This window comes from Aphelocoma coerulescens, unplaced genomic scaffold (assembly GCF_041296385.1).
Source record: "Aphelocoma coerulescens isolate FSJ_1873_10779 unplaced genomic scaffold, UR_Acoe_1.0 HiC_scaffold_39, whole genome shotgun sequence".
In the NCBI taxonomy this organism is placed as follows: Eukaryota; Metazoa; Chordata; class Aves; order Passeriformes; family Corvidae; genus Aphelocoma; species Aphelocoma coerulescens.
The window spans coordinates 374,468-399,424 of NW_027183733.1; the positions used below are offsets into that span (position 1 = coordinate 374,468).

Below are 24,957 nucleotides of genomic sequence, written 5' to 3' on the forward strand. Positions count from 1 at the left end.
TCCTCCTGATGTGTTCTAATATTGTAGCAGTCCAGTGGAAAAGGGAGAAAGTCCGAAATTCCAGGGAAGGAAAAAAAAATTCACCTCTCTCTCCGGAGAAAAAGAAGCTGAACAACTGGCCAAAAGCTGACCGGGAAGCCGCAAGCCAGGTGCCTCCTCCCTCCCCTGCCGCAGCTGGAAAAAAACCCCGCTATCTGTGTGTGACCTTGAACAAGCTGCAAACTGCTTTGAAAAAGTTGTGCTCAGTTTAGAGGCATAGAAATTAATTTCTGGGCATAGGCAGCGATATGGGCTACACATCATAAGGTCACCCCAAGACACGAGGAATCTTTGAAATAAGCAGCAAGACTTTTCTTCTGCCTAGAAGACCTAGTGATATGTTGCCAAACAGAGAGCAGAGAAAAAAATGCACTCGTGTCTGTCTCGGGATTCTGAATCTCTTTTATGAGCCTTAAACACTGCAACTCCTGGCATTTCTCTGTAGGAATTTGAAAAGACCCTGAAACACCATTTTTCCTCCTCATGTGGCTGTTCTAGATGCAGAGCTTTACTTTCCATGAATATTTGTAAGCACCAAGAACCTTTTGAGGCTTTTTCTTACACCTCCCCTTTGTCAGGGGAGACAGACAAATTCCTGTGACTCAGGAACTAAGCGCATCCCTAAAGAGCATGCGGGTCTCTGGAATGCTGAGCCTTAAAACTGATGCTGTCTGGGCCAGCAACTTTGAACTCATGTTATGAGCCAGGTCCCTGCCCAGCTGCCCAGCTGGGCTGTGGGGATGTGGGGGTGCTGGTGCAGGTGCCGGGCAGCAGTGAGCTGGGATGGGTGGAGAGCCAGGGGAGGGCCTCTCCAACAGCCCCTGGAATGTTGGGGTTTGCAGCCTGGCAACCATCAACAGCCCATGGAATGTTGGGGTTTGGAGCCTGGCAACCATCAACAGCCCATGGAATGTTGGGGTTTGGAGCCTGGCAACTGTCAACAGCTCCTGAACATTGGGGCTTTGACCTTGCAACTGCCAACAGCACTTTGATTTTGTGCTCTTGACCCTGCAAAGGCCAACGACCCTTGGATATTGGGGTTTGACCCTGCAAAGGCCAACGGCCTTTGGAGATTGGGGTTTAGACCCTGCGAAGTCAAACAACCTTTGGAGATTGGGGTTTAGACCCTGCAAAGGCCAAAAGCCTTTGGAGATTGGGGTTTAGACCCTGCAAAGGCCAACGGCCTTTGGAGATTGGGGTTTAGACCCTGCAAAGGCCAACGGCCTTTGGACACTGACATTTGGTCACTGCTCGTGCCAAGGGGCAGATGGAGACCCGGCGGGTGAGTGAGAGAGCTGCTGCCCTCTTTGTGCCAAGCCCAGCAGGGGCCTGGGTGGGCCTGGGCTGTGCCACTGGGAACAGTTCCCTTTGGGAATAGCAAGGGATTAACAGTTGGCTGTTCCAGAGCTAGCAGCAGCTTTGGTGCTGGCCATGGGGACAGGCCTGGGAGGGAATGGGGGGGCTCCTGGCCATCCCAGAGCACACCCACATCTCCTCCTCCGTCCTTGTCCCACTGGAGGGTGTGGGCACAAACAAGGGAGCAGCTTTCACTGCCTTCCCCTCAGCCCAATTCACAGCGCAGCCTGAGCGCTTCCCAGAGACAAGAATGGGTTTCTCCTAGACATCTCCAAGATGATCCCCAGTGGTGCAGAGGAGGCCACGAGGATGATAGGAAGATGCTCCAAGGGCTGGAGCACCTGTGCCAAGGGAAAAGGATGCAAGAGTTGGGGTTGTCCAGCCTGGAGAAGGTTCCAGGGTGACCTTCCAATGCATGAAGGGGCTGGAAGAGAGCTGGAGAGAGACTTAAGCCAGGGGCCTGCAGGGAAAGGACAGGGTCTAATGGGATATTGGGAGGGAATTCTTCCCTGTGAGGCTGCTGAGGCCCTGGCACAGGTTGCCCACAGAAGCTGTGGCTGCCCCTGGATCCCTGGCAGTGTTCAAGACCAGGTTGGATGGGGCTCTGGGCAATTCCCCTTGTGGTGTTCTAAGAAGTGATGAGACACCTTCCAGCATGTTTGTTTGTGCTGCTGTCAACCTACTGGGCTGAAAATATTCCCAAGGAGGGGAGGAAGGAGCTGAGCTGGAATTCCAGGCTGGGAAGCATTTAGAGGCGACTGCCTCAGGGGCAGCCATGCAGTCTGAGTGTGCTCTTCCCTGTGCTCTTCCAGGGAGCTCGAGGCCTTTCTCACCAGGGACGTTTCTCCAGAGCCCCTGAGGTGAGTAAACTGTGCTGAGCTGGCTCGGATTTGAAACTGGTCCTCCACAAATGGACACTGGTTCTTGTGGAATCAGAAGAGGCATCTCAGTGGTACTTTGGAATAGGAACAGAGTACCTGACTAACAGCTGGATGTGGGCTTTCAGGTGCTGTTAGACGGCAGTGACAGCATGGCCAGTTCCATCACCGGCGCTGACCGTTCCCAGCATGCAGCCTCCAGGAACAGCCTCTCAACTCCGACATCCACTGCTGCACAGCATCCCTTGGAATTGGTTTGGGAAGCCACAGAGAATTGTGGGCGCTTGCAGCGATGTTTTGAGAAAATGGAGGAGCGATGCAAGAGGCTCAGTAGCCACCGGGAGCACATAGACTCTGTGATGGAAGAAATCAGAAGGTGAGTGTTTCTTCCTCCTCCTCCTGCGTTCCAGAGGCAATCTGCGTCCAGGTCTGGGAGTTCAGAGGTGTTCTGGGCAAAGAACTCACCTGCCCTACCATGTGTAGGCCTCAGTGTGGCTCTTGAGCATCGTCCTGTCAGGGCTTTTCATGCTCTACTGTGACTCCCAAGGCTGCCTGGGAGATGCACAGCGATGTTGGAATAGAAGACTCCTTCCTCTCACCGTGCTGCTTCCCTGAATTCTGTTCTTTGAGAGCCCCTGTCCAGCCACTGCTTCTCACTGAAGGAAGGCAAAATCCTGCCTTCCTTTCCCTTTGCCTCTGGAGGATTTCCTTGGGAGGGAAAGAGCAAGGTCTTCCTTAGCCCACTGCCCCCAGCTCCATTGTGGAGGGCTGAAAATGGGATCGATGGCTCTTCAGGCCTCTTCCTTCTTCTGACTGAGCCTTGTCTCTGCAGTGACTGTGAAAACCTTGAGAAGTCCAAGGAAAAGCTGCAGCAATGCACTGGAATCCCGGAGCCAGGAGCCTTGAGTCTGCGCCAGAAGAACAGCAAGCAGCTGAAGGAAGCGTCAGCCCAGGCGGAAAAGGCGGAGCAGCAGCACAGGATGGAGGTTGGTTTTGGAAATGAGGCTGGTTTTCCGTTGAAAACTTGTCTTGCCCCTTCTTGTACAGTGGAGGACTTGGCTGCACTCGAGGGAGAAGACCCATCACTGCAGAGGGAGCTGGAAGTCAACAGGCAGGCACTGGAGGAATTGCAGCTTCAGAGGGAGCTGCTGGAGCAAGAGGGGCATGATGTTACCGTGGCTCTGGACACCTTATTCCTAGGCAGCACCTGTGGGAGTGGGAGTTGTGCCAGCCAGATCAGGCCAGATGCTGTTTCTGGCAGTAGAAGAGAGGGACACTGCTGTGCACACCTGGCTCAAGATGGCACACGCATTTATTAGCCAGGCATATGCATGTTCATCAGCAAAGGGTTACATGCTTCTGCAAAATTTGTTCCTTTGGGCAGCCCCAGAGCCTCTAAAAGAGGGAACGGAGCTGGGGAAGGGTCTGGAGCACAGGTGTGACAAGGAGTGGCTGAGGGAGCTGGGGGGGCTGAGCCTGGAGAAAAGGAGGCTCAGGGGACACCTTCTCGCTCTCTCCAACTCCCTGTGACAGGAAGGTGCAGCCAGGTGAGGGTTGGTCTTTGCTCCCAGGGAACAAGGGACAGGACAAGAGGAAACGGCCCCAAGTGTGCCGGGGGAGGTTTGGATTGGGTGTTACAGGAGAGCTGTGAGAGAAGGGTTTGTTTCTGATGGTCTCTGTCAGACAGTCTCAGTTCTGGAGTATGTGGTAGGTTTGGCAAATACCCAGCAGAGGTTTTGCTTTTGAAGAGAAAAGCTCAAAACCACAGTGTAGTCTTCAGGCTTGAATACCAGCAAGGGCCATGAGACACCTTCTTTGTGTAAGACAAGTAAATGGTATTGTCGGTGTGAACTGCTGCACAAAGAGAGTCTGCTTTGGCCACATCAGCCAGACTGCCATCAGTCACTAAAGGACTGCTCACCACAAGAGCCGTTTCCCTGCCAGGCATGCCCTCGTTGCAGAGAGCTGCTTTGCACACTGGAGGAGGGGACACTTTGATGTGGGTTTTGTCCGAGAAGGAGAAACCCTGTGAATTTTCACTTGCTTCAGCAAGCAAAATTGCTTTCCTCAACCATCCTGAAAATGTCCAGCACTGGAATAGATCCTGATAGACATTTTGTTGGTAAGGGAGTGTGCAAGGAGAACTGGTGTGATTTTTTGCAAGGCTGGAGCTGTGGGAGATGGCAGGCTATGGGGCTGTGTGGAGCATGCCCTCCATGTCTTCTACATTGAATTTGGGGAGGTGAAAGGTGAAGAGGGCTATCTTTGGGCCCAGGAATGAGCCCTCTCACAGGAAGCCCGGCAGAAACATCAGCTTTCCGTTGGGATTTTTGTGCTGCTCTTGTGCTCTGTTTTCCTAAGACTTACCTTGGAGGATCTTCACTGTTCTCTTAAGGGTCCTCTTTTGGTGTGTACTGGTCGGTGTCCATAGCCAAACTGAGTTTGTAGGACTTTTCTTTTGTGGGCACAGGGAGGGCGCAGCAGGAACGCTGACAAGAGACAAATCTTTTTAAAGACTCGCCTGGAGTATTTCTGAACAGCAACCCAGAGATGTCTCCTGGGCTGTGTTCTAAGTCACTCTCTGGGAAGCTGTGTCCCCCCCAGGGCAGACAGTGGCCCAGGGGAGCAGCAGCCGAGTGCTCTGAGAGCGCGTGAGCCCATCAGTCTTTGCCTCTTGCCACACAGAGTTTGCAGGGGAAGTGTCAAGCCCTCTGCTCTTTCCTTCTGTGCAGGTCCTGCTGGAAAAGCAGAAGGAGAAGAATTCTTTATCAGAGACACTGCTCCAAACTCGGGGACAGCTAAGCCAAGCCTGCCAGCAGGTGCAGCAGCTCAGGCAGGAGGTGAAAGAGCAGCAAGAGAAGGGGCAGGTAAGTCTGAGCAGGCAGGGAACAGAGTGCAGGGCAGTGGCAAGGGCACAAAAGGCAGGTGCTGGGAGTCAGGAGGCAAGGGCTGCTTCAGGCCCTGGCAGCACAGAGCCTGGCAAGCTCCAGAGCTCAGGCCCGGGAAGCAAGGCTTACAATGGAAGCAGAGCTGGGTAGAGAAGCCAAAAGAAGTCGCTGAAGGAATGGGATTTTGAGAGAGCAAGTGGGAAAAGCTGAGCCTGAGGGCAGGTCGCAGGAAGTTGCTCTGCATTTTGTTGCCAGACCATCCAGGCAAAGCTGCAAGCTGAGCTGCAGAAAGCTCGGAGGGGAATCCAGGCAGCGCAGAAGAGGCACAAGGAAGAACTACGAGGCATCAAAGAGGAAATGAATCTCCTCCTTGAGCAGAGGGAGGCTCTACAAAAGCAGGTGAGTGAAACAGCAGAGGCACCGCAGCATCCAGCAGGGGGTCTGTGCCCTTCTTGCTTTTCCATGGCAGAGCAGCAGCTGCTGGGGTGGTCCCTGGGGCTGCCTCGTGCTCTGGGCTCCTTGGCAGCTGCTCTGAAGGACCCTCGGTGCTCTGCTGAATCTCAGCTGCTGCCCTGGACAGCTGGGCTAGTCCTCTGGGCTGTTGGCCAGCAACCATCAGCACGGATTCCTGCTGGCCTCTTCTTGCTGGCCTTGGTGTGGGAGGTGCTTTTTCAGGTGCCCTTGGTGGGCCACGTAGAGATTGAAACAAGTTGTCCGTATGCATTGTGAATCTGGTGCTCTGAGGACAGGGAGAAATGGAAAGTTGGCCTTTGCCTTTTCTCACAGCCTCTGCTGTGGCTGACAGTGACAGGCTGTGGCTGTAGCCTCTGACTGCTTTGTTCTGTTTGACTGGAGGTGGGAGAGTTGACATCTCAGCTGGCAGCCTCCAGAGAGTCCCAGGCAACGATTGTTCAGAGAGCCCGGCAAGATGTGAGGGAGGCCCAGAAGCAGTCAAGGCAGAAGCTGTTGCAGGTTGAGCAGCTCCAGAAGATGCTGGAGGAGGCAGAACATCAGAACAAGGAGCTGCAAGTGCACCTGAAGAACTTGGAGATGGAAAGGAGTCAATGGGAAGAAGTGGCACGCCAAAATTCGGGACTTTGGGCTTCCTTGAACACCCTAGAGAAGGAAAAAGCCAGGTAAATGAAAGCCTGTGGGACTCTGCCTTGTGGGAATGGATTCCCTCTTTGCCATCTTTGCACCTGCCAGGGGCTCTGGCAGCATTTCCTACGTGGCAGAGTTCTGAACTCTCCGTGCAGACGCGTCTGGTTGTCTGGATGTTGTGTTTCATTTTCTTTTCTTTCAAGCCTTCAGTTAGAGTTTTTCTGAAGACAAAGGCTTTTGGAGTAGCTCTTTCCCTCTAGGGGTGTGTTCTGTTGTGAGGTGGGTGTGCTAACACTGCCCAAGCTGCAGTGTAAGGAGCTGGACACATCCAGCAGCTCCGCCTTGGGTCCTGTAACTTGAAGCCTTTGGGATCTGGACCAGCCTGGCATGCTGATGCCTTTGCTTGGCAGAACCATCTCAAGGCCCTGATTGCTGACCTAGGCCAGATTCCCCTCAAAGGCACCCAAGAACCAAGAATGTCTCTGTTGCATCGTTCCTCAGAAAATGCCCCCAGGTGCCTGGGGGGGCTCAAGCAGGGTCCCTGCCAGCCTCCAGAGTCACAGGCAATACTGACTGTGCAAAGAATGCAAGAGACAAGACCAAGGTTAGCGGGGCCCCTCCAGCTGACCAAGTCCTGCCAGTCTTCATTGCCACAGGATTCTTCTTTCGAGAAGAAGACAAAGAAAGGGCAGGGCCCTCTTGCTTGCCTGCAGGTTTCTGCATCTTCCATCAGATTGTGCTCCAAGGCTCTGTTGCCACTTCTGCTATCGGCCTTTGTTTCTCCAGCTGGAAGTAGGATGGGTGCTGGTAGATCTTAGGGAACTTCCCCGAGATCCTCTGGCTGTAGGGTGCTGCTCCTCCTACCTGGACATACAAGATGGGGCAAGGAAATGTCTCTTCCATGTTGACCAAACCTTTCCCCCTTGGAGCCTGGGTAGTCAGAAGAAAACTCTTCCTCTCCCCTAATCTCTTCATGGCAAGACTTTGTTAGGTCTATATTCACATTCCCATCTCAAGAAGAAGGTAGGACATGTAGGCAGGAACTCCTCATTCTTTCATGAATAAAAGCAGAGTGGGCACATGCTGGGCTGTGACTGCAGGGGGAACAAACAAACAGCCACGTTGTTTAGACAAACCTCATCAGACAGAGCAGTTTTCCCCGAGGTGGTGCGAGTCCTAAGAGTTCCTAAAATGTGATACCGTGTAGTAATGAGTTGCATGCTTCCCTTTTAGGCTGCTTCTGTCTCTGGAGGAAAAGAACCTGTGCCTCAGAACACTGGAAGAAAAGAACCAGGCACTGAACAATCAGGTGTCTCAATTTCGTTCTGCTCTTCGCGAGGCCGAGCAGCTCTGTGCAAACCGCACAGGACAAGTGCTGAAGCTCAACGCCCAGGTAATCTGTGCCCTGGCGTCCTCTTCTCCAGGGACACACATCATCACCTTTGGCTTGGAGGCCCCAACTGCTTTCCCCTCCCAGCAGCATCCACTGCTGCCGTGTTCTGCCCCGGGGTGCTGCTGCACCCACAGGCCAAGGCTGGATCTGGTGTCTGCTGCCGATGTTTTCCTCCGTTCTCTCCCGGCTCCCAGCAGGAAATGTGGGAGGAGAAGCAGCAGCAGACTCCTTTGGAGCTTCTCCATCCCTCTGTTAGCAGTGTTGTCCCAGATGGAGTTGGTGCCTGTGCTGGGCACCGAGCAATGTGGGCACACAGACGTGGCTATGGCAGGCTGGGGAGGGCACTTCCAGCGCAGCCAGTTCAGCCGGTGTTCAGAGCTGCAGCCTCAAGGATGCCCATTGGCTCCCTTTCCCTATTTTCAGGACACTTGTTTCCATTGGAATCCTTGGCTCTGTGCCTTCTGTTTTGGGCATGTTTTTTTGCCTGAAGTCATTTCTCCTTTGTTACTTGCTCTACTGCCTGCTCTGCTGCCTCAGGAGCAGCCCTGTCCCTGAGGCTCTGTGCATCCATCTTCCAGATGCGGGCCCTGCAGAAGGCAGTGCTGGAGATGGAGGCTACCCAGGCAACTCGAGAGAAGCAGCTGCTGCAGGAGCTGGAGGAGTCCCGAGCAGGAGAACGGAGCTTGAGGGACTCTGTGCAGGTGCTGGAGGCTGAGGTGTCTGAGCTGCGTAGGAAGCTCCAGAGCTCTGAGAACAGAGCAGAGGCCTTGGCCACAAAGTGTCAGCAGGCCAGTGGTGCTCACCAGGAAACTCAATCCCAGCTGGACAAACTGCTCCTGGTTCTCCACCACGTGATCAGGGATAGCAGAGACTTGGTCACCTGGAGCTCAGGCAAGTGTGGGAGGCTGGGAGAGCAGGTGGAGCGAGGGGGTGGTTCCTGGTCATCCTGGTATGACACACTCACCCTGTCAGTTCAGGCTGACTCAGGCCTTGGGAAGTCTTGTCTCCCTGCAGAGACACAAGTCCATGTTTGTTTGTAGAGAAGTGATTAGAGTCAGAAGGGAGAAGGGCCCAAGTCCTGTCAAGCCACAGGGCCCATGCAGTTGTCTTTGGGGCAGTGCTGACATTAGTGGTCATCAAAATAACGTCAGCCTGTGACACACATCCTGCTGCAAGGCGAGCTCTAGGACAATGACAAAGGCACCTCCTCCTAGGTAGAAAGAGGCCTTGTTTGTTGGAGACTGTTGGATTAAATCTTGAAAGAGAATGTCTTCTCTTTTCAGAAAAGGGTCATGTCTTGGGCCTAAGTGCTTCTCAGGATGGGGATGTCCCCGCAGAGCTCACAGTGGACAGAGTGTCAGCAGCTCTGCAAGACCTGCAGCAGCACCTGGAGCATTCCCAGAAAGATCTGGTAATATGCACCCAGAAATCCTGTCCTGCTGCTGGGCTGCTGGACAAGCAGAGTGCCAAGGCCAGGATGGGTGGAAGTTCTTGTAGGGGGGTTGTCTCACTAGCATGGGGAGGAAGGAGGATCACGATCACATCTACCAGTACGGTCCAGCTGCCCTCTCCCACCTGGGCTATTTCTGCTTTAGTGTTTGTAGCCCTTTGTCTCCTGCCAGCAGTGGCACTGACAGGTGATTCTGTTCCTCTTGCCTCTTCCAGAATGATGCAAGGAAGAAGATACAGGCCTTGGAGCTGGAGCTGGGCATGGGGCAGGCTGAGAGGGACAATCTCAGAGCCAGCAATCAGGAGCTGCTGAAACAGTTGGAAGAAATTCAAGCAGGTACAGCTTCACCTCTCCCACCCGCTGCCCCATCCTGTCCCAGCAGGGATCTCTGATGCCACACAGAGGAAAAGGGCAGTGCCCAGAGATGGCAGAGGGGAAGAACAACCAGCAGGAGATTTCTCCATCCAGTGCCAGTGAAAGCTTTTTCTCGAGGAAGATGCCGTGGCTGGCAGTGCCATCTGGCTGTGCTATGGCTGATCCCGTGCACAGGTGGTGCCTTTCAGGTGCTGTGTCTGTGCTGAGGAGCTGTAGCTGGATGCCTCAGCTCGATTCCCCCCAACTCCAGGCCCTGCCAGAGCCCCCAGGCTATTGGCCTCTCTGGAGCAGGGCTGCACAGGCATCCCCGCTCCTTTGTCTCTCTTGGACTGCTCACTCTGCACAAGCCCAAGAGTAAAGACACTTTCCTATTCCTCTGAACCTTGCCCCTTGGAGTCCTGCTTTTTTCTCCTTCATTTCTGTCAGCTTTGGAAGCCCTTGCGGCCTTAGGGGCTGGCAAACACAGGCAGGCCAAGAAGACAGTGCTGTTGTCCCTGCAGGATGCACATCAGTTTGCCTTTGCTTTGCTGTTCTCATTCTCCTTCTCCTTCCTGCCGCAGCGATGTGGAGGGCAGAACACCAGAAGACCTCTCGAGAAACTGCCCTGGAGAAAGAGGCCATTGCCCTGAAGGAAGAGGGTGTGACTCTTTGTCAGGAGGTGGCATCTCTGCAGAGGAAACTGGAGAGCCTGGAGAAGGAAAGGAAGGATGTGCTGGTGAGAACGGCAGATGCCATGAAGGGCCATTTCCTAGCTATGTTTGGCCCTTGTGTTAATAGTTCTAAGGAGCACCTCTTTCCAGCTGAGCTTTTCAAACTGCATTCTTCTGAATAAGGAGGAAAAGATGTCGTAGTCATGTCAAAGCCAGTTAGTGCTGAGGCTGCTGGTTTTCCTCCATGCTGGAGTTTTGTGCCCTCTAGTTCTCAATGTCCACACTGTCTCTATGGACATTGCATGGTCTGGGCAATTCCTCGTGTCCAAACCCACGTCCAGATTTCAAATACCTGGACCTGGAACGAGAGGTGAGAAGGCCAAGTTTGCTGTTAATAGAAAGGTGTTTGGCCTTGGCCATCAGAGAGCAGCCAGTGGGGAGAAAAGAGAGAAAAGCAAAGTGCTGATGCAGATAAGGACGTGTGCCTGCAAGGGGAGAACTCGTCCTGAGTGGCAGCAGAGAATGACAGACTGATGTGGCCATTGCTGCTCCAAGAGAGGGCAGTGGGGCTCTCGGGGATGGTGCCATGGAAACTCTACACAGGAGAGCTCAAAAACCACTCCTGTCACCCCAGCTGCAGGGAATGAAATGTTGGGGGTGTTTGCTCTTCCCTTTCTCCCTGCTGGAGAGCACATCCTCATGGCACCGCCTAAATCCTGCTTAGCGTGGACTTGGAATCCTGGCTGCAGTTCTGGCAGCTGCTCCCCAAAGGAACACTCGAGTGGAGCTGCAAGAGGTCGGGGAAGGGCAGAAAGGGAGCTGGGATGGGCTGAGTGAGCTGGGAAAGACTCAGCGTCAAGGGCGGTCCCAGCAAAGGTCTGAGGCATCCCGAGAGGCAGAGAGAGAGGGGCAGCCTTTGCCTGCCTGTGGCAGGAGTCCTGATCTGGTATGAAAAGCAAACTGAGAGAGGGAATGAGTGACCTCCCTGTTTTGGCAGCGTGAACGGGAATTGTACGAGGAGCAGATGAGAGATCTGAAAAAGAAGAATGAAATGAAAACACCGGAGATGCGAAGTGTCAAGGAAAACACCCAACAACTGGAAGTGGAGAGGGAAGCCAAGCAGGAACAGTTGGAGCATGGGGCTGCTGCTTTGAAGGAATGGCAAGAGACCGCTCAAGTCCTGAGTGTTGCACTGACCAAGAGTGAAATTTCCAAAGGGGCTCTGAAGAAAGACCTGGACATCTTGAAGGAAAGGCTTTGTCTCCAGGTAGGCACTGGCACTGATCTTCAGTCCACTGCAACGTCTCTCAAAGATTCCAATGAAGTTTCCCATGAAGAGGTGGGATTCTAAATCCCTGTCAGTCTAGGCCTGCTTGGGCAAAGCAGCCCGGGCTGCAGCAGGCAGCCTTGTGTGTCTGCCTGGCTCCAGCCAGAGACCATTGGCTGCCAGATTGTTTGCTGGCATGCCTGGAATGACTGAGGCAGCTCTGGAGCTGCTGTTCAAATCAGCTCCAGGCCAAAAGCTGGGCATGGGGAATTGCTTCTCCCGTGCCCAGGCAAGGGGAGGCAACATGTGTGGGTTGGATTTGGTGTGGAAAGGAATGGAGCAGGTGAGCAGAGTGATGGACTGAAGTGAGCAGAGTTCTGTAGCGAGGGCTGAAGAGCAGCTGCACTGCTGGAGCTTCGAGGATGCTTCCCGAGATGGAGATTTCTGAGGGACAGCTCTTGTGGTGTTTGAAATAAGGGAATCATCTCCTCTCTGAATACCCAGCAGGCTGTTGGAGCAGAGGGCAAGCGGCTGTCTGAGCACTCCAGGAGGGGTGTGGAATGTGTGCGGGACCAGGTTGCAGCAGCAGCAGCAGACAAGCCAGAGAAGCGTGAGCTCAGGAGAACTTTTGAGGTAAAGTGGGCTTTCACTGCCTCTGCAGAGCCTCAGGCTCCTCTGGATCATGACTCGTGTGCCCAGGCAGTGCTTTGGAGTCCTCTGCTTGTTTCCTTGCCTCTCCCTGTCCCTGCTGTGGGCACACCACTTTGTTTGTTCTCTCTGTTGTGGCAGCCCATGGCTTTCACAAAGGCACCTTCACTCCGCTGCCTCCCTCCCTGGCCCCGTGTCCCCGGACACACACTGGCCTCTCCTGCACAGCCCCCAGCGAGAGCTCTTTGCCCCCAGTGCTGTCTGGTGCAATTGAGGGTCTGTGAGCAGAGATCTCCTTGCCTTGATGTCCAGAGGTCCTTTTGCCCCATGTTTGCTGACAGGTTTCTGTGACCCTTTCTCCCATCCAACCTGCAGGTGGAACCTGAAGGGAGGAGTGTCCAGAGAATCTTTGGGAATGTTTACCTCTCGGATACCATTAGAGTGGATGCTCCCCCGTCTTCCCAGCACAGCAGGTCGACTTCTGGACAGGTGAGAACATCATCTTCCTTGGTGGGAGGAACACAACCCTTGGCAAGGCACATGTCCCTCAGAAAGCAGAGTAGCAGCTGTGAGCTGAGCTGTTTTCCCCAAGCCAGGCAAGCCCTGAGCGCTGCTCCCAGGGCTGGCAGCTCCTCTGCTCCAGAGCAGACAGAGGGCACCGTGCTGGAGCTGCTGTGGCTGCACCCGCTGCAGAGCCAGCAGGAGGTGGGAGCAGCTGGCTCTCTGCTGCCAGCCAGCCCAGCAGCCACAAGCCCGTGGTGTCAGGAAAGAAGAGTTGGAGGAGTTTCGTGGCCTCAGCAGTGCTTGAAGGCTCATTCTCCCCGTGGGCTTCGTTGCCCACATTGTGCTCTGCTCCCATGTGGAATGCTCTGAAGTTTGGGAGAAGGAGAGTTTGCTCCCTGTCCCTGGGCTGGCTGTGCAGGAGCTTGCTGTTCAGATCAGCTCCAGGCCAAAAGCCGGGCATGGGGATCTGCTTCTCCCTTGCCCAGGCAAGGGGAGGCAACACGTGGGGGTGAGCAGTGATGGACTGAAGTGAGCAGAGTTCTGTAGCGAGGGCTGAACAGCAGCTGCACTGCTGGTGCTTAGAGTCAAGTGTATTGGCAGTTGTGGAAGATGCAGTATTTTTGGGTGACAACACAGAATTTGGGGCAGGGATGTTTGTTGGGAAGGAGCAATCTGGTGCCAGGCAAGCCAGCAGGGCCTGACACAGCACTTCCAAGGTAACAGTGCCAGAGGCTTTTGGCAGCCCAGGGTATCGGAGCTGCAGAGGGCAGATGCTGTGAAACTTTGAGCCCAGAGCATGGGAGCTCCCTGTCCTCTGGCTGCCTGCGAGGTGGCACTGGCTGGCTCTGCACAGGGCTCCTGAGGAAGGGCTCGAGCTGTACCTTGTCCTGCTTCCAGGTTTCCCAGGAGCAAGAGTCATTGAGCAGGGCTCTGGAGCAGCTGCACCAGGAGCCCTCTGGCCAAGGGCACGCACTGGCCCAGGTGTGCAGAGAGAAGGAGCTGCTGGGCCGGGAGAAGGCTGCCCTTGAGGGCCGACTGGCAGCCATGGAGCGTCACCAACAAGACCTTTCCAAGCAGCTGGCAGAGACCAGGTAAAGGCAGGGAGGAGACCCTTTCCGGATGCTTTTACCTTGCATGGACAGAAAATGGAAGTCTCAAGAAAAAGAAATATGCCACAATGTGAAGGTTATTTTTCTGACATCTAAAGCCAGCAAAGCTGTTGTGAGCCTTGGGCTCCTGTTTGTGCCGCCAAGCACACTCGTGTGGGAAGTCAAAAGCAAGCCACCCGGCCCTGAATTGAGTAGTACTTAAACCATGCAGCTGTTGAGTGAAACCTCAAGTTTCTCTTGGGTTTAGTTCCTTGTGCTGGGCATTGAACATCCCTCTTTCCTTCCTAAGTAGCTTGACACAATCCTGATCTTCAGAACTGAAGCTTCATCTTCAGAACTCCAGGCTCTGACCTTGGGATGTTGGCAGTAGCATGCTGCCATTCAGGGGGAAGCCAGAGGCTCCTGCTGAAAATGCTGAGGGCCTTCTGCTTCCAAGCACACTCTTGAGAAGTGTGAGGCAGGACCTAGAGCTGCTTAGAGAGCAGCAGGGAAACCTCTTTGGAATTGTTGACAGCCCCTGGGGATTCTTGCTGTGTTGATGGGCACCCACCTGTCAAACCTGCCAAGGTCCTTTTGGATGGTCCCTCTCACTCTCCAAAGAAGGACAAGACTTGGGCTACTGCCTGCTTAGCTGGCAACACTAAAAGAAAGGTGGCAAGTCTATTCCTTGACCGTGCAGGAGCTTAAACTGCAGTCTCTGCATTCAGGTAGTTGTTGTTCAGACAACATGGTGTTCTGAATTTTTACAAGTGCTGCCATGACCATGAGATTTTACTGTATCATGCAAAGTAGTTCTGAAGTCTCTTAAATACAGAGTGTCTGGAAAATTATGTACCTTTATGTCCATGATGAAGAGAGTTAACAAGTCAGGAGTGAGCCAGGACGAGAGTCTGTTCTGTCCCCCTGCAGAGCAGCTTGGAAGTGCTGATGAGAGAAGGGCTGTGAGCAGAGGCTGGGCTTTTGCTCCTCGGCCCAGCCTGTGTGGGCACAGCTAGCCAGGGTCATAGGTCAGGAAGAGCAGCTGAAGGTTCGGCTGTTGAGGTCACGTTGGGCTGGGCTGTCTGTGCTGTGCCAGGCCATAAGGAAGGCCTGGGCACTCCCTCAGAGGGCCCTGCTTTGCTACTGAAATGGCACAAATGGGCCTTCTCTGTACAAGTTTCCATGCGACCCGTTTTGCATTCTCAGGCCTGGGCATCTTGAGCCACGTTGTCCTGGAATAACTGCCCGGGAGTGTCAGGAGCGAGCAGCTCATGTCTCTCCGTATTTGCAACCTGTAGGTCAGCGAAGGAGAACCTGGAATCCAGCCTGTTTGCTGCTCAGCAGCAGATATCCCAGCTGGAGATCACCAGCAACCATCTGGAGGCTCAAGTGCTCACAGTCACACAGGCCAAGGAGGCGCTACAAGGTGAGAACCTCGTGTGCTTTGTTTGTGGTGCCGCCCCACCTAGAGAAGCTGCTGTAAAGCCTCCTCTGTCTGCAGGGCTTCTGAGGAGCGGTGGCGCTGGAGGCAGGGCCCTCCTACGCTGACACTGAAAGGGCCTGAGTCAGTAAAGGCAGTAAAGACTCTGAATCTTGCTGTTGGTCGTGTTTGCAGGAGAAGTGAAGTGCCTCCAACGTGAGCTGGAAGCAGAGAGAGCTCTCAGGAAGCAGGAGCAGGAAGACACAGCACAACAGCTCTTGCAGGTAGAGCAGCAGTGTCACAAAAGCCTCAGGCTTCAGGGAACTGCTCAGCAGGTGGAAATAAACAAGCTCCTGCAAGACCTGGTAGGTGACAATACGCTTCTGAATTGTCCAAGCTGGCCCTGGGGGCTGGTTTAGCACCAGCAGAGCCTGAGGGTGTGAAAGGGCAGCAGTCCTCTGCCAGAGGCCTCCCGCTGCTGGGCCGGGCAGGAGAGGCGGCGGCTCGGACTTGGAGGCGCGTGAAGACCCACAGGATGGTGCTGGGCCAGTAAATGCAGCCACGGCTTCCGTGAGGGCGTAAGGCGAGTTCCAGAGCAGCTTGGGCAGTGCCCACCCAAAGCGTGGCGGCCCAGGGCAGGATCTTCCCCGAGTCCCACCTGCCACGGAGCAGATGCCAGCGTGGAGCAGATGCCAACAGTGCTGCTGGCTGCAGGCGTGGGAACTCGGTTCCTGTCTTGCTGTGCTCCCACGGTGGACAGAGGGATTAGCTTTGGGCTGGAAGCAAATGGAACAGGCCCCGGTCCTTCAGTCCTTGTGACTGGGGCATCAGGGTGCCAGAAGGTGACACCTCCTTTTCTGAATGGTTGGACTCAATGCTTGTGCAGGTCTTTCCCAACAGAAATGATTCCATGGTTCTGGGATCCTTGCACCTGCTGAGCCTCCTTTTAAATTCCCTGACAGGACACGGTTTCTGGAGAGCAGAGAGCCAGTGCTGTTGTCTTTTCAGGTTGGGGTTTGTGGGAGGGATGAAGCTTCACGTTTTTCAGCGAGGAGCTTGCCTGGGGACTTCAACTTGAAGATTTTTCCTCCCCTCCTCAGGCAATTGAGCGGGAAAGGTACCATGCAGACATACAGGAGATGCTGCAGCAACGGGGAAAAGAGAAGGCAGAGAGAGAGCAGGAGCACCAGAAGGTGCTGTTTGAGATGAGGCAGAAAGTTGCCACCCTGCAGGCTCAAAGACAAGAGGAACAAACTAGATTTGAAAATGCCAAGCGAGAGGTAATGATTGTGCAAGGAGAATTGGTGTGATTTTTTGCAAGGCTGGAGCTGTGGGAGATGGCAGGCTATGGGGCTGTGTGGAGCATGCCCTCCATGTCTTCTACATTGAATTTGGGGAGGTGAAAGGTGAAGAGGGCTATCTTTGGGCCCAGGAATGAGCCCTCTCACAGGAAGCCCGGCAGAAACATCAGCTTTCCGTTGGGATTTTTGTGCTGCTCTTGTGCTCTGTTTTCCTAAGACTTACCTTGGAGGATCTTCACTGTTCTCTTAAGGGTCCTCTTTTGTGTGTACTGGTCGGTGTCCATAGCCAAACTGAGTTTGTAGGACTTTTCTTTTGTGGGCACAGGGAGGGCGCAGCGGGAACACTGACAAGAGACAAATCTTTTTAAAGACTCGCCTGGAGTATTTCTGAACAGCAACCCAGAGATGTCTCCTGGGCTGTGTTCTAAGTCACTCTCTGGGAAGCTGTGTCCCCCCCAGGGCAGACAGTGGCCCAGGGGAACAGCAGCCGAGTGCTCTGAGAGCGCGTGAGCCCATCAGTCTTTGCCTCTTGCCACACAGAGTTTGCAGGGGAAGTGTCAAGCCCTCTGCTCTTTCCTTCTGTGCAGGTCCTGCTGGAAAAGCAGAAGGAGAAGAATTCTTTATCAGAGACACTGCTCCAAACTCGGGGACAGCTAAGCCAAGCCTGCCAGCAGGTGCAGCAGCTCAGGCAGGAGGTGAAAGAGCAGCAAGAGAAGGGGCAGGTAAGTCTGAGCAGGCAGGGAACAGAGTGCAGGGCAGTGGCAAGGGCACAAAAGGCAGGTGCTGGGAGTCAGGAGGCAAGGGCTGCTTCAGGCCCTGGCAGCACAGAGCCTGGCAAACTCCAGAGCTCAGGCCCGGGAAGCAAGGCTTACAATGGAAGCAGAGCTGGGTAGAGAAGCCAAAAGAAGTCGCTGAAGGAATGGGATTTTGAGAGAGCAAGTGGGAAAAGCTGAGCCTGAGGGCAGGTCGCAGGAAGTTGCTCTGCATTTTGTTGCCAGACCATCCAGGCAAAGCTGCAAGCTGAGCTGCAGAAAGCTCGGAGGGGAATCCAGGCAGCGCAGAAGAGGCACGAGGAAGAACTACGAGGCATCAAAGAGGAAATGAATCTCCTCCTTGAGCAGAGGGAGGCTCTACAAAAGCAGGTGAGTGAAAGAGCAGTGGCACCGCAGCATCCAGCAGGGGGTCTGTGCCCTTCTTGCTTTTCCATGGCAGAGCAGCAGCTGCTGGGGTGGTCCCTGGGGCTGCCTCGTGCTCTGGGATCCTTGGCAGCTGCTCTGAAGGACCCTCGGTGCTCTGCTGAATCTCAGCTGCTGCCCTGGACAGCTGGGCTAGTCCTCTGGGCTGTTGGCCAGCAACCATCAGCACGGATTCCTGCTGGCCTCTTCTTGCTGGCCTTGGTGTGGGAGGTGCTTTTTCAGGTGCCCTTGGTGGGCCACGTAGAGATTGAAACAAGTTGTCCGTATGCATTGTGAATCTGGTGCTCTGAGGACAGGGAGAAATGGAAAGTTGGCCTTTGCCTTTTCTCACAGCCTCTGCTGTGGCTGACAGTGACAGGCTGTGGCTGTAGCCTCTGACTGCTTTGTTCTGTTTGACTGGAGGTGGGAGAGTTGACATCTCAGCTGGCAGCCTCCAGAGAGTCCCAGGCAACGATTGTTCAGAGAGCCCGGCAAGATGTGAGGGAGGCCCAGAAGCAGTCAAGGCAGAAGCTGTTGCAGGTTGAGCAGCTCCAGAAGATGCTGGAGGAGGCAGAACATCAGAACAAGGAGCTGCAAGTGCACCTGAAGAACTTGGAGATGGAAAGGAGTCAATGGGAAGAAGTGGCACGCCAAAATTCGGGACTTTGGGCTTCCTTGAACACCCTAGAGAAGGAAAAAGCCAGGTAAATGAAAGCCTGTGGGACTCTGCCTTGTGGGAATGGATTCCCTCTTTGCCATCTTTGCACTGGCCAGGGGCTCTGGCAGCATTTCCTATGTGGCAGAGTTCTGAACTCTCCGTGCAGACGCGTCTGGTTGTCTGGATGTTGTGTTTCATTTTCTTTTCTTTCAAGCCTTCAGTTAGAGTTTTTCTGAAGACAAAGGCTTTTGGAGTAGCTCTTTCCCTCTAGGGGTGTGTTCTGTTGTGAGGTGGGTGTGCTAACACTGCCCAAGCTGCAGTGTAAGGAGCTGGACACATCCAGCAGCTCCGCCTTGGGTCCTGTAACTTGAAGCCTTTGGGATCTGGAGCAGCCTGGCATCCTGATGCCTTTGCTTGGCAGAACCATCTCAAGGCCCTGATTTCTGACCTAGGCCAGATTCCCCTCAAAGGCACCCAAGAACCAAGAATGTCTCTGTTGCATCGTTCCTCAGAAAATGCCCCCAGGTGCCTGGGGGGGCTCAAGCAGGGTCCCTGCCAGCCTCCAGAGTCACAGGCAATACTGACTGTGCAAAGAATGCAAGAGACAAGACCAAGGTTAGCGGGGCCCCTCCAGCTGACCAAGTCCTGCCGGTCTTCAGTGCCACTGGATTCTTCTTTTGAGAAGAAGACAAAGAAAGGGCAGGGCCCTCTTGCTTGCCTGCAGGTTTCTGCATCTTCCATCAGGTTGTGCTCCAAGGCTCTGTTGCCACTTCTGCTATCGGCCTTTGTTTCTCCAGCTGGAAGTAGGATGGGTGCTGGTAAATCTTAGGGAACTTCCCCGAGATCCTCTGGCTGTAGGGTGCTGCTCCTCCTACCTGGACATACAAGATGGGGCAAGGAAATGTCTCTTCCATGTTGACCAAACCTTTCCCCCTTGGAGCCTGGGTAGTCAGAAGAAAACTCTTCCTCTCCCCTAATCTCTTCATGGCAAGACTTTGTTAGGTCTATATTCACATTCCCATCTCAAGAAGAAGGTAGGACATGTAGGCAGGAACTCCCCATTCTTTCATGAATAAAAGCAGAGTGGGCACATGCTGGGCTGTGACTGCAGGGGGAACAAACCAACAGCCACGTTGTTTAGACAAACCTCATCAGACAGAGCAGTTTTCCCCGAGGTGGTGCGAGTCCTAAGAGTTCCTAAAATGTGATACCGTGTAGTAATGAGTTGCATGCTTCCCTTTTAGGCTGCTTCTGTCTCTGGAGGAAAAGAACCTGTGCCTCAGAACACTGGAAGAAAAGAACCAGGCACTGAACAATCAGGTGTCTCAATTTCGTTCTGCTCTTCGCGAGGCCGAGCAGCTCTGTGCAAACCGCACAGGACAAGTGCTGAAGCTCAACACCCAGGTAATCTGTGCCCTGGCGTCCTCTTCTCCAGGGACACACATCATCACCTTTGGCTTGGAGGCCCCAACTGCTTTCTCCTCCCAGCAGCATCCACTGCTGCCGTGTTCTGCCCCGGGGTGCTGCTGCACCCACAGGCCAAGGCTGGATCTGGTGTCTGCTGCCGATGTTTTCCTCCGTTCTCTCCCGGGTCCCAGCAGGAAATGTGGGAGGAGAAGCAGCAGCAGACTCCTTTGGAGCTTCTCCATCCCTCTGTTAGCAGTGTTGTCCCAGATGGAGTTGGTGCCTGTGCTGGGCACCGAGCAATGTGGGCACACAGACGTGGCTATGGCAGGCTGGGGAGGGCACTTCCAGCGCAGCCAGTTCAGCCGGTGTTCAGAGCTGCAGCCTCAAGGATGCCCATTGGCTCCCTTTCCCTATTTTCAGGACACTTGTTTCCATTGGAATCCTTGGCTCTGTGCCTTCTGTTTTGGGCATGTTTTTTTGCCTGAAATCATTTCTCCTTTGTTGCTTGCTCTACTGCCTGCTCTGCTGCCTCAGGAGCAGCCCTGTCCCTGAGGCTCTGTGCATCCATCTTCCAGATGCCGGCCGAGCTGGAAGCAGTGATCGAGAAGGCGGCTCCCCAGCCTACTCAGGAGAAGCAGGAGCTGGAAACTGAGGGGTCTGAGCTGCATGTGAGGCTCCAGAGCTCTGAGGAAAGAGCAGAGGCCATGGCCACGCAGTGTAAGACTTTGGAGCTGGAGCTGAGGGAGGTGCAGGCTCAGATAGACCATCTGAAGGCTCGCAACCAGGAGCTGCAGCAGGAGTTGGAGGAAAGTGAGCAAGGTAGAGCTTCTCCTCTCGCACCCACTGCCCCATCCTGTCTTGCCAGCAGGGCTCTCTGATCCCATGCAGAGGAAAAGTGCCCAGAGATGGCAGAGGGGAAGAACAACCAGCAGGAGATTTCTCCATCCAGTGCCAGTGAAAGCTTTTTCTCGAGAAAGATGCTGTGGCTGGCAGTGCCATCTGGCTGTGCTATGGCTGATCCCGTGCACAGGTGGTGCCTTTCAGGTGCTGTGTCTGTGCTGAGGAGCTGTAGCTGGATGCCTCAGCTCGATTCCCCCCAACTCCAGGCCCTGCCAGAGCCCCCAGGCTATTGGCCTCTCTGGAGCAGGGCTGCACAGGCATCCCCGCTCCTTTGTCTCTCTTGGACTGCTCACTCTGCACAAGCCCAAGAGTAAAGACACTTTCCTATTCCTCTGAACCTTGCCCCTTGGATTCCTGCTTTTTTCTCTGCCTTGAAGTTTCCTTCATTTCTGTCAGCTTTGGAAGCCCTTGTGGCCTTAGGGGCTGGCAAACACAGGCAGGCCAAGAAGACAGTGCTGTTGTCCCTGCAGGATGCACATCAGTTTGCCTTTGCTTTGCTGTTCTCATTCTCCTTCTCCTTCCTGCCGCAGCGATGTGGAGGGCAGAACACCAGAAGACCTCTCGAGAAACTGCCCTGGAGAAAGAGGCCATTGCCCTGAAGGAAGAGGGTGTGACTCTTTGTCAGGAGGTGGCATCTCTGCAGAGGAAACTGGAGAGCCTGGAGAAGGAAAGGAAGGATGTGCTGGTGAGAACGGCAGATGCCATGAAGGGCCATTTCCTAGCTATGTTTGGCCCTTGTGTTAATAGTTCTAAGGAGCACCTCTTTCCAGCTGAGCTTTTCAAACTGCATTCTTCTGAATAAGGAGGAAAAGATGTCGTAGTCATGTCAAAGCCAGTTAGTGCTGAGGCTGCTGGTTTTCCTCCATGCTGGAGTTTTGTGCCCTCTAGTTCTCAATGTCCACACTGTCTCTATGGACATTGCATGGTCTGGGCAATTCCTCGTGTCCAAACCCACGTCCAGATTTCAAATACCTGGACCTGGAACGAGGGGTGAGAAGGCCAAGTTTGCTGTTAATAGAAAGGTGTTTGGCCTTGGCCATCAGAGAGCAGCCAGTGGGGAGAAAAGAGAGAAAAGCAAAGTGCTGATGCAGATAAGGACGTGTGCCTGCAAGGGGAGAACTCGTCCTGAGTGGCAGCAGAGAATGACAGACTGATGTGGCCATTGCTGCTCCAAGAGAGGGCAGTGGGGCTCTCGGGGATGGTGCCATGGAAACTCTACACAGGAGAGCTCAAAAACCACTCCTGTCACCCCAGCTGCAGGGAATGAAATGTTGGGGGTGTTTGCTCTTCCCTTTCTCCCTGCTGGAGAGCACATCCTCATGGCACCGCCTAAATCCTGCTTAGCATGGACTTGGAATCCTGGCTGCAGTTCTGGCAGCTGCTCCCCAAAGGAACACTCGAGTGGAGCTGCAAGAGGTCGGGGAAGGGCAGAAAGGGAGCTGGGATGGGCTGAGTGAGCTGGGAAAGACTCAGCGTCAAGGGCGGTCCCAGCAAAGGTCTGAGGCATCCCGAGAGGCAGAGAGAGAGGGGCAGCCTTTGCCTGCCTGTGGCAGGAGTCCCGATCTGGTATGAAAAGCAAACTGAGAGAGGGAATGAGTGACCTCCCTGTTTTGGCAGCGTGAACGGGAATTGTACGAGGAGCAGATGAGAGATCTGAAAAAGAAGAATGAAATGAAAACACCGGAGATGCGAAGTGTCAAGGAAAACACCCAACAACTGGAAGTGGAGAGGGAAGCCAAGCAGGAACAGTTGGAGCATGGGGCTGCTGCTTTGAAGGAATGGCAAGAGACCGCTCAAGTCCTGAGTGTTGCACTGACCAAGAGTGAAATTTCCAAAGGGGCTCTGAAGAAAGACCTGGACATCTTGAAGGAAAGGCTTTGTCTCCAGGTAGGCACTGGCACTGATCTTCAGTCCACTGCAACGTCTCTCAAAGATTCCAATGAAGTTTCCCATGAAGAGGTGGGATTCTAAATCCCTGTCAGTCTAGGCCTGCTTGGGCAAAGCAGCCCGGGCTGCAGCAGGCAGCCTTGTGTGTCTGCCTGGCTCCAGCCAGAGACCATTGGCTGCCAGATTGTTTGCTGGCATGCCTGGAATGACTGAGGCAGCTCTGGAGCTGCTGTTCAAATCAGCTCCAGGCCAAAAGCTGGGCATGGGGAATTGCTTCTCCCGTGCCCAGGCAAGGGGAGGCAACATGTGTGGGTTGGATTTGGTGTGGAAAGGAATGGAGCAGGTGAGCAGAGTGATGGACTGAAGTGAGCAGAGTTCTGTAGCGAGGGCTGAAGAGCAGCTGCACTGCTGGAGCTTCGAGGATGCTTCCCGAGATGGAGATTTCTGAGGGACAGCTCTTGTGGTGTTTGAAATAAGGGAATCATCTCCTCTCTGAACACCCAGCAGGCTGTTGGAGCAGAGGGCAAGCGGCTGTCTGAGCACTCCAGGAGGGGTGTGGAATGTGTGCGGGACCAGGTTGCAGCAGCAGCAAAAGACAAGCCAGAGAAGCGTGAGCTCAGGAGAACTTTTGAGGTAAAGTGGGCTTTCACTGCCTCTGCAGAGCCTCAGGCTCCTCTGGATCATGATTCGTGTGCCCAGGCAGTGCTTTGGAGTCCTCTGCTTGTTTCCTTGCCTCTCCCTGTCCCTGCTGTGGGCACACCCCTTTGTTTGTTCTCTCTGTTGTGGCAGCCCATGGCTTTCACAAAGGCACCTTCACTCCGCTGCCTCCCTCCCTGGCCCCGTGTCCCCGGACACACACTGGCCTCTCCTGCACAGCCCCCAGCGAGAGCTCTTTGCCCCCAGTGCTGTCTGGTGCAATTGAGGGTCTGTGAGCAGAGATCTCCTTGCCTTGATGTCCAGAGGTCCTTTTGCCCCATGGTTGCTGACAGGTTTCTGTGACCCTTTCTCCCATCCAAGGTGCAGGATGAACATGAAGGGAGGAGAATCAGAACTTTTAGGAGAGTGTTCCCCCCAGACTACTTTACATTGCCTGTCTCCCAGTCTGACCAGAAAAATGCATCAACCTCTGAAAGACAAGAGTCCTCCAGTAGCTCAGGGGAGCTGCAGCCCCCGTGCTGAGGCACAGCCCGTGGAGAAAGGGGTCAGTGGCCCGAATGCGTGCTTTGGGAATCAGAGCTGGGTTCCTAAATCCTGTCGGAACTCTCTCTCCCCGACCTGTGGTGGCTGAGGGTTGTATGAGGGAAGGGTTTGCCAGCCATGAACTGGACTTGTTGATCATCTGAGCTCCGTTCAGGGGCAGTGTGGGAGCCTGTTCCTTTCCCCTTCCCCAAGGGCAGAGTGTTGGTGAGGGCTGGAGTTGGAGGCTGTGTCTGCCCCCACAGCCGGTACCGTGGGGCTGCGGATGCTCCTGCCCACGTGGGCTTGTCTGAGCTGGGCTTTCTGCCTCTTTCAGGTGTCCTTGCTGCAGTCACAGCTGGCCCGAGACCGGCAGGAACCCCTGGAGAGCTGTGCAGGGAGCAGGCAGGAGATGCTCTCGTTGAGTCACAAGGACCTCCTTACTTCCTAGGCTTGTCAGAGAGGAGACAGGGTGCAGCTGCATGCAGTCGTAGCCTCAGATTTTGTCTATAGTTTATGTTTAAAGGATTGCAGGTGTAATTGTAGGATTGTAGGATAATAGGTGTAATTGAACCTTTATACAACTGTGTTCCATAGGATGAAGGATATATTTATAGAAAAATAAAGTGTTTATTACGACTACACAAAAAGACCTTTATCAGAGTTATTGACTACCCAGTACAGAGAACTATAACTTCCGGTAGAGTGCATTATATTTGAAGCAACATGGAAGCAGTTATATTCAAGCCAGCAAAACCAATTAATAATTAAAGATTGATGCTTCTCACCCAAACCAATGACCGTGGGCAAATATTTCTGTCAGCCTCAAGGAGTGACCTTGAGGGGCATCCTCACTCCAGGGAGGAATCTGCAGATGGGAGACACGTGACATGAACCACTTTGGTGAGGGCAGGAGAATCCTGCCACATGTGGAGCTTTTGCATTTGTCCTTAGGAAACTGCAACCTGTTTTTTCTCCGAGTCACAGAATCTCAGGCTGGGGGAGGCTGGAGGCACCTCTGGAGGTCACCTTGCCCAGCCCCCTGCTCCATCAGGGCCACCCAGAGCTGGCTGCCCAGGATGTGTCCAGGCGGCTTTTGAATCTCTCCAGGGATGGAGACTCCACCACCTCCCTGGGCACCTGCACCAGTGCTCGGCCACCCTCCCAGTGGGAGGAATTCTTGATCCTGGAAACACTCAAGAACTGGCTGAGGATGAGAAGGTCAGGGGTTGAGGTCCTAGTTTAGAATAAGGTAACTTAGCAAGGTGAAAAGCAGAATCACAGCCCTGGCTGACAGGAGATCAACTGAGCGGGGAACTTGTGATCAACCTCATCTCAGAAAGGAGGAATGTGGAAGAAAAAATTGTGGAAGAAGAATCAAGTTATCCAGAAGGAG

General features: G+C 54.1%; 1 protein-coding gene across 1 annotated transcript in view; it reads left to right on the forward strand.

The window, feature by feature from the left end:
• LOC138101661 (centrosome-associated protein CEP250-like) overlaps positions 1-23,564 on the forward strand; it is a 57,800-nt gene extending 34,236 nt beyond the window's left edge. Inside the window, exons 17-34 of the mRNA XM_068999435.1 lie at positions 2,208-2,255; positions 2,402-2,649; positions 3,106-3,259; positions 5,417-5,560; positions 6,017-6,297; positions 7,496-7,655; positions 8,234-8,443; positions 9,354-9,441; positions 10,041-10,195; positions 11,128-11,469; positions 13,447-13,640; positions 14,936-15,026; positions 17,372-17,500; positions 17,957-18,237; positions 19,436-19,595; positions 20,174-20,417; positions 21,029-21,183; positions 23,409-23,564. Coding sequence (XP_068855536.1) covers positions 2,208-2,255; positions 2,402-2,649; positions 3,106-3,259; positions 5,417-5,560; positions 6,017-6,297; positions 7,496-7,655; positions 8,234-8,443; positions 9,354-9,441; positions 10,041-10,195; positions 11,128-11,469; positions 13,447-13,640; positions 14,936-15,026; positions 17,372-17,500; positions 17,957-18,237; positions 19,436-19,595; positions 20,174-20,417; positions 21,029-21,183; positions 23,409-23,564 — 3,240 coding nt within the window. The remainder of the gene's footprint in view (positions 1-2,207; positions 2,256-2,401; positions 2,650-3,105; positions 3,260-5,416; positions 5,561-6,016; positions 6,298-7,495; positions 7,656-8,233; positions 8,444-9,353; positions 9,442-10,040; positions 10,196-11,127; positions 11,470-13,446; positions 13,641-14,935; positions 15,027-17,371; positions 17,501-17,956; positions 18,238-19,435; positions 19,596-20,173; positions 20,418-21,028; positions 21,184-23,408) is intronic.
• Positions 23,565-24,957: the final 1,393 nt, after the last annotated feature.